This window comes from Engraulis encrasicolus, chromosome 17 (genome assembly GCF_034702125.1).
Source record: "Engraulis encrasicolus isolate BLACKSEA-1 chromosome 17, IST_EnEncr_1.0, whole genome shotgun sequence".
NCBI classification, from domain to species: Eukaryota; Metazoa; Chordata; class Actinopteri; order Clupeiformes; family Engraulidae; genus Engraulis; species Engraulis encrasicolus.
In genome coordinates, this window is record NC_085873.1 from 44479644 (window position 1) to 44492143 (window position 12500).

The following is a 12500-nucleotide window of genomic DNA, read 5'->3' on the forward strand; positions in this document are numbered from 1 at the left end:
TAAGCATATGCGTGGCTCAAAACATCTAAAACTCAGCCGTGGGTATTTTCTATATATAGTCTTTCGAAAGCAACATCCGAATTACACGAGAAAAAATCATATACTGAGATAAAGGCACCATGAGGGGTTTTGCTCCATAGGGCTCCATTCATTCTGGTCTCCGGGCCACCACGTGGATAAGGGTGGAACTGCCCCTTCAGTTCTAAATCTGCCATAGAACTAATACAAACCTGCCTCGTTTCGGCAACCGGAAATACACCGTGAAATCAACCAGTGGCGTATCTGGTCTTCCTAGAGTATCTGTGGTTGTCTTCTTTCTCCCTTCACCTCTCTCTGCCCAACATGATCTCCAAAAATTCAGTGCTCCTCGACACGGGTGTTAAGGACACTAAATGTGTGTCCAGGAGCACGGATTTTGCCAAAATTCCTCCTGGACACCGAATTGTTTTCCGTGATTGACACACAGAAGTGCTCTCTCTATACTCCCACAGTTCTATGTTTCTTGTGTGTTCTCAGGATTTTTCTAATTTCAAATATTTTTTCTCAAAAAAGCCCATTTCTTACTGACAGGTTAGGGTTAGGGATTGTTTTGGTCTGGGCACCGCTAGTATTCTTCAATATCCTATCAACCAACTGGAAAAGGTATTTCTCAAAAATATGTCTTTAATGACAGGTTAAGGTTAGGGAATGTTTTGGTCAGGGCACAACTTAAATTGCTATAGCATTGTTTAGTTTAGGATTAGCATTTGGTATGTATTTTCTAATGATAGACTTAACACAGTGCTGTGGGAATATAGAAAGCACTTCCGTGTGCCCATCAGGGAAAACAATTCCGTGTCCAGGAGCACAGAATTTTGGCAAAATCCGTACTACTGGACACAGATTTAGTGTCCTTAACATCCGTGTCCAGGAGCACGGATTTTTTGGAGATCAGGCTGCTCTGCCTTACAAGGGCAAAGTACAGTAATCACTACATCAACATTGAAACTGAGAAAAAAATCCTTCAAAGCCTCGCTATTTTTGACATGGCAATATTTCTAACATGGGACACATTTCGACCATAATGCTTTGTCACAAGGTAAAGGCGGTTTTGTGAAGACAATTTTCTGCCGAAACTCAATCTCGACAAAATATGAAGAGTTCAGATGCAAAACCCCCTAATCCATTTCTGAAGACCTGCACTTCTATATTTTTAGAGAACCCCGTTGTTGGTTTGGTTTACATTCATGTACTTGATAATACATATAAATAGTTATATTACATAAATAAAATAAAAACATCTGCAATTTTGATAGCTTTGTATTAAATAAAAATGAATTAAGATTATTTTTTGTAAAGGCACTTAGGGGCTTTGCATCTGAACTCTTCATATGTAGTTAGTGCACTTAGCCTTTGTAGGGCAGTATGCCCCTGTTATTGGCTAAAACTTGCCAAGAGAAGCTGTCTTTCTTGCTTGCTCGTTTTCTTTCTCTATTTCCCTCTTGTCCTCTACCAACTTCTGTACTAAATCATGTTCATCCATACTGTAGTATTCATATTCACCACAGTGTCATAATCAGTAGCATTGCAATCATAGTCATTATAACTATCACTGTAGTTATATAATCATCATAATGCATAGATCTAGTCTTAGCTAATAGAAAAACTGTACTCAATGTACCATAACACTGTAGTTATAATACTCACTGTAACCATGTACTCATTCGAATAAATATATCTAATGTTAGTCCATAGAAAGGCTGAATGTGTTGTATGTGCACGTTAGTCTATGCGAAAGTTGGTTTGGGAATACAGTATGTGAGCCTGTGCGCCTGTGAGTGTGTTCACATGAGCATCTCGCTGTGTAAGGGCACGTGGTGTGTGTGAGTGTTTTTTTTTTTACTAAATGCGGTGTGTCTGTGTGTCTGTTCGTCGGTGTCAGTGGCCTGTGCCGACTGTCTTCACTCCCCCTCCTCCTCTTCAGGCGTCAGTAAGACGGTCACGGTGGACGTCAAGGTTGGCGCCCCCTACTGGCTGAAGATCAAAGACCTGGCCGAAGGAGTCACCTACAACTTCCGCATCCGAGCCAGGACCTACATGTACGGGCCCGAGGTGGAGGCTAACATTACAACGGGACCTGGGGAGGGTCAGTATACAGTATACATATCTATCCATGTGTCTTTCTTTCCGTCTGTCTATATATCTGTATTAAAGGTGCACTATGTTGGATGGTGGTCAAAGAAGGTATTGCAACTATGCTGGATGATTCTGAGAAAAAAGTCCGCTGCACGACCAGGATTTCTTATGCTCCCAATATTTTATTTTTAAACCCGAAACGTCACGTAAAAATAAAATATTGGGAGCAAAAGAAATCCTGGTCGTGCAGCGGACTTTTTCTCAGAATCATCTAGTCACTTGTGGTCCTGCTCCCAGGTCAGACGTTCCTGTGGATGTGCGAGCTTTCCATCTTTACCTCATCATTGCAACTATGCTGCTCATTAAAACGGCAATGCCTATTACCAAATCTGATCTTTTCATGAATATTTACTCAATATTAAACTAGTATTTAATAGTATGACCAAAGTACAGTGAGTTTTGCAGCTAAAAAAAAATGTTTCTGGATATTCAAAATGGCGGACATGTAGAAGATCCCACCTTTTCATGTACATGAAAAGTGCAATTTCCTAGTCATAATGAATACATAGAATTTGATGGTGGTGGTAAGAATTCATGAAAGAAGTAACATTTATGAATGGGCGGCATGAATTCTGGAAAGAAAGTGCTAAAAATACAGTATTACACAGTGCACCTTTTAAAAAGAAATTATTAGGAGGACTGTCTGTCTCCACAGATATGCCCCAGAGATATGTCTGTCTGTCTGTCTGTCTGTCTGTCTGCCTGTCTCCACAGATATGCCCCAGAGATATGTCTGTCTGTCTGTCTGTCTGTCTGTCTGCCTGTCTTTCTGTCTGTCTGCCTGTCTGGCTGGCTGTCTGCCTGTCTGTCTGCCTGCCTGTCTTTCTGTCTGTCTGTCTGCCTGCCTGTCTGTCTGTCTGTCTGCCTGTCTACCTGCCTGTCTGTCTGTCTATGTCTCTATTCCATTGCCAGTGTAGCTATTGTCTCAACTTTAGAGTTCGACTTGTAATGTATATGCAATCAGTTGACTTTGGTGGTAGTGTTACTAAAAGAGGACAGAAATTACTCTGCCTGTATTATGATATGATATGACCTTTAAGATTTTACTTTTTTGAACTCCTCAAGACCCAGAAAGCAGTTAATCTATCTAGTATATATCTTTCTTTCCATCTTGTTGCCTATCTGCCTTAGCCTGGCTCTCACGCAGACCCTCCATGCATTTCCGTTCAACTTTGTGAGCTCGCACGGGGGTCTGGAAATCTTAGACGAGCCCGAACATAATCAGAAATTTCACAGCCTGTCCAATCAGAATCATGAGGCGGGGTATACACAAGTCAGTGGTTGAAGTAGTATATGATTAAAAAAAGCAAAGTGAATTTTCCAATCAGGTTTGCGCTGTGTTAAACACACCCATGCATTTAATCAACTAGAGATAAGCAACTGACAATGTTCCAGATGGTTAGTAACAACCATCGCGTGAGAACCAGGTTATATATGCCTACCTCTCTGTCTGTCTGTCTGTCTTCATGGCTTTCTGTCTGCCTATGATGTTTGACATTTCCACGTCCTCCTCAGGTGCCCCTGGTCCACCCGGAGAGCCCTTCATCTCCCGCTATGGCTCAGGTCTCACCATCCACTGGTCCAATGGAGATCCCGGACGAGCCCCCATAACACGATATGTCATCGAGGCCAGACCCTCAGGTACACACACACACACACACACACACACACACACACACACACACACACACACACACACACACACACACACACACACACACACACATATACACACACACACACACACACACACACACACACACACACAACACACACACACACACACACACACACACACACACACACACACACACACACACACACACACACACACACACTCGCCTCACCAATCACTGGTCCAATGCCCCCATAACACTTTACGTCATCGAGGCCAGACCCTCAGGTACACACACAAAATAATAAAGGATAGAAAAGGAAAAGGGGTATTGGGCTTCATTGTTGTGACATGCACACACACACACACACACACACACACACACACACACACACACACACACACACACACACACACACACACACACACACACACACACACACACACACACACACACACACACACACACACACACACACACACACACACACACACACACACACACACACACAGTATAATGACTAATGGCCTTGAGGGGCATATCAGGAGAGCGTGTGCAGAGTGAGGGATCAATTACCTTTTTAACGGGGGTCAGAAGAGAGGGGGAGGACAGGATACAGATTAGATAGACAGATGCAGACAAGGAAGAGAGCCAGAAGTGGGAGAAAGAGAAATGGAAAAAGTAAGAAAGAAGGGAAGGAGGAAACGAAGAAAGAGACACTGACAGACAGAATGTGAAGAGGGTATTTGTCCAGACATTACATTACATTAACCAAAGGGTTACCTTTTACATAGCATTGTGTTTTAACCAGCGCGACTTACAATCGAGGACATAATCATAGCCAACATCCATAGCAGATACGAAGTATACAGAACAACAAGTGCAGATGCAACACTACAGTCCACAGTTGGAAGTGTGTGTGCCTACGTGTATGTGTGTGTGTGTGTGTGCGCGCGTGCGTGCGTGCGTGCGTGCGTGCGTGCGTGCGTGCGTGTGTCCATGTGTTTGTGTGTCCATCTGTCAATTCTCTCCTTCCTGCCAGCCAGCTCTTTGTGCTATCTTTGCCATCAATGACACTCGATCCCCCCCACACATACACAGACACACACACACACACACACACACGCGCGCACACGCGCGCACACACACGCACACACGCACACACACACACACACACACACACACACACACACACACACACACACACACACACACACACACATGCATGCATGCATACGCACATGTACACACAAACACCGCCTTGCCCTCTTTTATGCGCTACCTCCCCCTCCTAAAAAGCATTTCGGGAAAGAACAGGTCAGGGAGCGGTGGAGCAAGCAAGAGATAAGGATACGCAGAAAAAAGGGAGGTCAAGACAAAAAAAAAGAGAGAAGGGAGGAAGTAGGAAGGACAGATATTAAGAAAAACAGAGAGAGTAGGGATGCACGATGTATCGGCCAGATGTATCGGTATCGGCCGATATTTGACATTTCTCAACACATCGGACATCGGTTAAAACTGGGCCAATGTTAACTTAACGCAGATGTTTTTTTTAATATGTTACGGTTCGAAAAGATTGGACTTGACGGTGACTTTCATTGTTCGTCAACATCGTTTAATATCGGTTATCGCCAAAACCGCAATATCAATATCGTATATTGGTACAGTATCGTCCAAAATTTTTCACATCATGCATCCCTAGTGAGGAGAGAGTAAAATTAAAGGTGCACTGTGCAAGATTGTGACCCAGAGATTGCAACAATGCTTTTCAGTTAAATTGTGCTGCCTATTGCAAACTTTGATCTTTTCATGAATATTTACTGAGTAACAAACTAGAATTTACTAGTGGGACCAAAGTACAGTAAGTTTTGCAGCTAAAAATGTCTATTTCCGGAAATTCAAAATGGCGGACCATGGAGAAGATACCTTTACCTCCAATTTTTCACACAATTTTTCCATTCATGTTGAATACTTAGACTTTGATGATGTTTGTAAGTATTTTTTAAAAAGGTAACATTTGTAAATAGACGGTGGGCTAGATTTCGTAGCTCCTTTAGAAAATGAGTTTCGTTCTCACTCTCGAGTGGCAACTTGATTTTTCTAATATGACTTCCTGACAATATGTAAAGCAATATTCTGGCTGTTGCCACGCTGAAAAGTTGCACGTTGATCTTAAAAAATAACGAAAATAAAAAAGACTGGGGGTGACGTCACATAATGCACAGTCAATGGGAAGTCTCCGCCCCTCAAAGTTGAAAAGGGAATATTTATCCGCATATCGGGCTTTTTTCATAGGCAGATAATTCACGTAATCATTGAAACAACGTAGGCATTTCATTCCTGACCATTTTCCTGTTACTGGAAAAAATAACACAGCTTGCATTTCTTTACTGACACATAGTTTTTTGGCGAATTGATCTACCCCCGTCACCTCATTGCTCTATTGCTTTGAGGGAACAGACCTGTCATCTTTTTGACATTTATCTCTCGTTGCCCAATGATGGTCAGACAGTCAAACACTAACAGCGAAAAAGAGCACTCCTGAAAGTTTGAGAAAAATATTTTTTTTTTGCATGTACACAACAAGTGAGCCCACTTACCCCCCAACTTGTCACTTTTTGCCATGAAATCTGACGGTTCCGGGTAGCATGCACGCGCTAGCTGTATTCTGCCTCGTTGACTTTGCATTGACGTGACGTCACTCGGTCGGCTAGTTTTTGTTGTCATTTTTATAAATCATTGTGCAAGTTTTGAGGATGGCAACAGCCAAAATATTGATTAATGGGTTGTCAGGGGGTTATATAAGCAAAAATAAAGTTGCCACTCGTTAACACCAACGAACTGACAAGATATGAGACTAGGCCCACCACCTAAAATGGGCAGCATGGATTCTGGCTATGAACGACAAAAAATATTCCACGTTGCACGTTTTGAGAGAGTGAAGAGAGTTTTTAACAGGTCTAAGTGTTTTCCACTCTTCAAATGGTCTACCTTAATTGCCCGAAACTGCTGTGTGGCTGTTGCTGCTACACTGTATGAATGACATTTATCAGAAAGCAAATTCAGACATGCACGCGCACACACACACACCACGTGCGTGCGTGCACGCACACACACACACACACACACACACACACACACACACACACACACACACACACACACACACACACACACACACACACACACACACACACACACACAGTCTGAATGCAGTGTTAATTAGATGCCTTCTGAGGATGAAGTACCTACTCTACCTACTCTGATAGTCTTTTGGTCTCCACTGAAAGCTTTATGGCTGTTGGTTGCGGCCCCACAACACACACACACACACACACACACACACACACACACACACACACACACACACACACACACACACACACACACACACACACACACACACACACACACACACACACACACACACACACACACACACACACACACACACACACACACAGGCGAGAGAGAGTGAGGGAGAGAGATAAAGAAGAGGAAGAGGGGGTGAAATTGTTTAATTTATGGAGTTTGCAATCACAGCACATCGTATGTTGCAGCAAAGTTGCTAATGTACTTAGTGCAAGAGAAGTACTTAGCCAGTCAAAAGTGTCTCACTCACACAGTGTTTCTGGCATATGCATACTGTACAAATACACACACAATGATGGCTGTTCTTTTTGTATAGTTTCTCAAAGGTTTGCGTTGTGTGTGTGTGTGCGTGTGTGTGTGCGTGTGTGTGTGTGTGTGTGTGTCTATTGCTTCTCCTTCCAGATGAGGGCTTGTGGGACATCCTGATCAAGGACATTCCAAAGGAAGTGACATCATACACCTTCAACATGGACCTCCTGAAGCAGGGGGTCAGCTACGACTTCCGGGTCATAGGGGTCAACGACTATGGCTACGGAACCCCCAGCGCACCCTCGCAGTCCATATCAGGTAAAGCTTTCTTTTCAAGATTTAAGATTGTACATTTATCCCGCAGGAAATTTGTCTTTGACAATCACAAAGCTACTGCATCATACAACGCACAAAACAAAACAACTAACCAGCCCCAAAAAAACAATTGTTCACAAATGTACTATTGGTCTACAACCACTGAAATATTGTTAGGTGTATGGCTGTCTACACACTGTAATTTCCTTCTTGAAAAAGACCGATTGCACATTTGCTCAGTGTTTCTTATTACTTTACCAAAATGGAAATAATTACTTATTACTTAGTGCTATAATTACTTGTAATTATTAATGCCAATCCAATAGTTTAACCAAAACCAAAAAATGCATATGTTACTGTATGCATGAAATCGACAGAAGGCTTAAAATATGTCTTTCACAACATAATAAAGTTGAATCTCCCAGTTAAAAGTCACTTTCATTGACATAAATCATATTATCCTCCAGCCCAGAAGGTGGCGCCGTTCTATGAGGAGTGGTGGTTCCTGGTGGTGGTGGCTCTGGTGGGCCTGATCTTCATCCTGCTCCTGGTATTCATCCTCATCATCAGGGGGCAGAGCAAGAAGTACGCCAAGAAGGCAGACTCAGGTGGGTATTACCGGCTTAATACGCTCCATAGCAAGTGAAAGTCCATTGGGAAACTCAAACTCCCATTGTCATTGTGACACAGCACACATGTGAACACTGAACACTGCACAAAACAAAATTACATTTATGCCTCACCCATGCAAGGGGGCAGCCCTCAATGGCGCCCCAATGGAGCAGTGCTGCAGGATGGTACCATGCGCAGGGTACCTCAGTCATGGAGCCCTATCTCACGCCTTTCGTAAAGTCTTCACGAAAAAAGTAGAGTAATTTTCGTGGTGCATTCACGTTATTGCCCGCCTTTCGTAAAGTCTTCACGAAAATAATAGATTAATTTTCACGCTGCCTATTCACTTGAATTGCCCCACTGCTGCTATGGTTATCCAAACGTCTGCAGGGGCGGGGAGGGGGTGCTGACAGAACACTGCTGATACACTCGGGACTCACTAATTCGACGCCCTTTCGGTACTTACGCCTTATGTCCCCTAAACCTAAACCTAAACCTAAACCTAACCCTAACCTTAACCCTACTTAACCCTAAACCTAACCCTAACCCTAACCTTAACCCTAACCTTAACCCTAACCTTGACCCTAAACCTAACCCTAAATTGCTTGTTTGAAATGTTTGATTACCATGTGATGGTAGGCTACCGAAAGGGCATCAAACTAGTGGGTCGCTAGGCAACAGTCGGGCAATTCAAGTGAATAGGCAGCGTGAAAATTAATCTATTATTTTCGTGAAGACTTTACGAAAGGCGGGCAATAACGTGAATGCACCACGAAAATTACTCTATTTTTTTCGTGAAGACTTTACGAAAGGCGTGAGATACGGTTGGTCATGGAGGAGGATGGGGCAGAGCATTGGTTAATTACTCCCCCCACCGACCTGGCAGGTCGGGAGTCGAACCGGCAACCTTTGGGCTGCAAGTCTGATGCCCTAACCGCATACCCATGACTGCCCCAATATCAGTGGACAGAGCAAGTATGCAAAAAAGGCTAAGACACTCCATACCAAAACAACAACAGGGGACAATATGGGTGTGGTTTACCTGCAAAACTTCCCATGTCGGTCAATAACATCCTTAGCAGTCACACTTAAATTGTCAGGAACCCTTTTTTACGTCATCACTTGTGTGTATCAATGACACACTGTATGGAATAATGCTGCTCTTTTCAGCGAGCACCTTGTACAAGGTCACTCCCAACAAACCAACAAAAATCACTGAGGTGTGCTTCAATGGTCATGGTTGATTGAAATAACTGTCTGGCTGTACGTTGTGCTTGCTATAATGACCTATTGACTCGCCGTAAGGGGTTGTGTGGGTATGTGTATGTGTGCGTGTGCGTCCATGCGTGTGTGCGTGTATGTGTGCGTCCGTGCGTCCGTGCATGAGTGCATGCAAGTGTGTGTCCTGACTGACCATGCAGTACTACTGTACACCAGGGCTTGACATTAACTTTATTACTTGCCTGCCACTGTGGCTAGTGGTTTTCCCGAGTCACTAGCCATCCAGCTATTCTACAAGCCACAAATTTGAAATTATTATCTCTTTATCATGACACTGTGCATCTAACCTCAGAAGATGAGGTGCTAAACAAGAAGATGAGTGCATAGCTTTCTACATGGAAATAAATCAAACAAATAGAAACTGAGTAACTGAGCTTTTTCTTGAATTTAACCCTATCGCGCCGGATGCATCATATATGTCTCATCAAATTCAAAGCCCTCTCCACGCTGACACAAAAAAAAATCGATCTGAAAAACATCCTGCGTGTCATTTCCAAACGTCCTGCAGTACGCGGAAACCGCCACAAGAGAGCAGCGGTCGACAACAAGTTGACCACAGCTCGGCGAAAAACAGGAAAATGGGGTAGAAGCGGTTTCCCTGACCAACGCTGAGATTTCGTCATATTGCATAAGGTTTGTGTAAAAATTTCCGAAATATAACTCTACATCCTTTAATTTGAACACCTGCTTTGTGCAATTAAGCAAGGAAGAGTTTATATTTTTACACCGTGTTGCAGAGAGATCGTGCTAAAACTGATGAGACATATAAGCACCATCCGGCGGTGGCAGGAAGTCAGCCATCAATGCATTTGCTCCATAGGGAAACTTACAAAGCACACCACGACGATCGTTTAACAAAACACACAAGTTGTTTTACTTCAAGACAAAGATATTGCCTTAAGAAACAGGTTTTACTTGCAATTTTGAAAATGTAATGCAAAATGTTGAAATTATGATCTCGTAAAAAATGCATTGAAGTGAATGGAGAAATGGTCCAATTGTAGTAATGGACCCATATATTCAAATTACACATCAAAAATGAATAATGATCTATATTACACTCATAAATAGGTTGTTAAGCATTCGATCAGCTATGTTTTTACATAGATTTTAAAAAATTACCCAACCAGGCTGTGGGAAATGTAAAATATGGTCCTGCTAAAACAAGGATAGGCTTAAAAAAATAGCAGGATCTCACTAAATATTTAAAGATAATCCTCAAATTAAATTGTCTGACAACTTTTTTAAATTAAAAAAAAGTTGTAAATGCATTAAAAGTCATTTTTCAATGGTCATGAAATTGGAATTTTCATTCATTAAAAGCCTGATGCATCATATATGATGCATTAAATATCTCAGCGACCTTAACAAAATTTTGAATTTTTTTTTTACATTTCTTATAAGGGACCAATATTGAAGCAAATTCCAAAAAATTAGAATTTTCTCTCATTGCTTTCATGGTTCAGGTTTCACAGGGTTAAATACACAATAACAATTAATACAACAGGGGCAAAGTGCAGAATATAGGCTTTTCTAATACAGTGTGTCATGCCACAGAATAAGCTACCTGCCAAATTGGCTAGTGACACTGAAATTGTTACCAGACACAGCCAAGTTTTACCAGCATTTGGCCGGTTGGCAGGTGCCAGTGTCAAGCCCTGCTGTACACCATAACCTCATTGGCTGGCAGGCAGCCTAACCCTAGACCCAAGACTTCACTCTAAATCTCTGGCTGGGCTCAGTATGCTGCAGTGATGTCATTGCAGTAGTGTAGACTTCAGCACTCCTGACTCAGCAGGGGCAATTGGAATGCTGTGGAGAGGCCTCGTTAGTTAGATGAATGTCCCAATCAGGAGAAGGTCTTGATCAAAAGAACTCAGCTGGCTGGCTGGCTGAGTGGCTTAAAACCCTTTGGACCTAAATTAGTGAAGATGTTGGACACCTCTCGTCCATACATCACCATGCACCTCAATGCACCACAATGGGTTCACATACTGTAGTATGTTGGGAGGAAATTGGCAACAACATCACTGTAAGAAGCTAGCTAGCAAGCTAGCCAGACAGCCAGCCAGTCGTTCATTTCAAACCTGCCCGGAATGATCTTTATTAGTGAAGTGTAGACAGCCAACTTCATGGGCCAACACATAGCAATACAATCTTCCTGACAATCCTACTGCAACTACAGTGCAGCATTGGCACCTGTGACTGCAGTGGGGATGTGTGGATGATGTTGGTCCTTTACGTTGGCAGCAGAAGAAATGATCAAAAATGTCTCTGTTTCAAGCCAGCGAGGCAGTTGTTTCAAACCAGCCCTAAGAGCCTTATCAGTGAATTGGACAGCACCACTGCACCAAGACTGTGCCAAGACATTGTAATAAAGTCATCCTGACAATCCCTACTGCAACTAGCATTGGCACCGGTGACCACAGTGGTGACCTGTGGAAGCTGTTGGTCCTTTACGTTGGCAACAGGTGGTTGGCACAGACAGAGGCATCATACGCACACACGAACGCACACGCAAACACATTGGGTGTTTTTTTTTTTAAGTACACAGGGTATTGGTTACAGTCCCTGGAGCAGTGTGGGGTTTGGCGCCTTGCTCAAGGGCACCTCAGTCATGGTGTTAGATAGGGAGTGGAAGGGTGGGATTCAAACCTGCAACCCTCCGATCCACAGTCCATCTCCTTAACCAGTAGGCCAAGGTAGGCCACTGCTGCCCCCAAACAAATCACAGACAAAGCACACTTGCATAACGAGATTCTCACATACTGTAGGCTAGACACCAGACAAAAGCTTAATCGCTTCAAGTCATTTGTTTCAACCTCATCCACACGCGCGCACACACACACACACACACACACGCCACACACACACACACAC

The 12500-nt window shown here is 43.1% G+C and overlaps 1 protein-coding gene across 1 annotated transcript in view; it reads left to right on the forward strand.

Moving 5' to 3' along the window:
* LOC134467062 (protein sidekick-2-like) overlaps positions 1–12500 on the forward strand; it is a 590275-nt gene that overhangs the window by 550116 nt on the left and 27659 nt on the right. Inside the window, exons 35-38 of the mRNA XM_063220987.1 lie at positions 1922–2125; positions 3691–3816; positions 7566–7730; positions 8195–8335. Coding sequence (XP_063077057.1) covers positions 1922–2125; positions 3691–3816; positions 7566–7730; positions 8195–8335 — 636 coding nt within the window. The remainder of the gene's footprint in view (positions 1–1921; positions 2126–3690; positions 3817–7565; positions 7731–8194; positions 8336–12500) is intronic.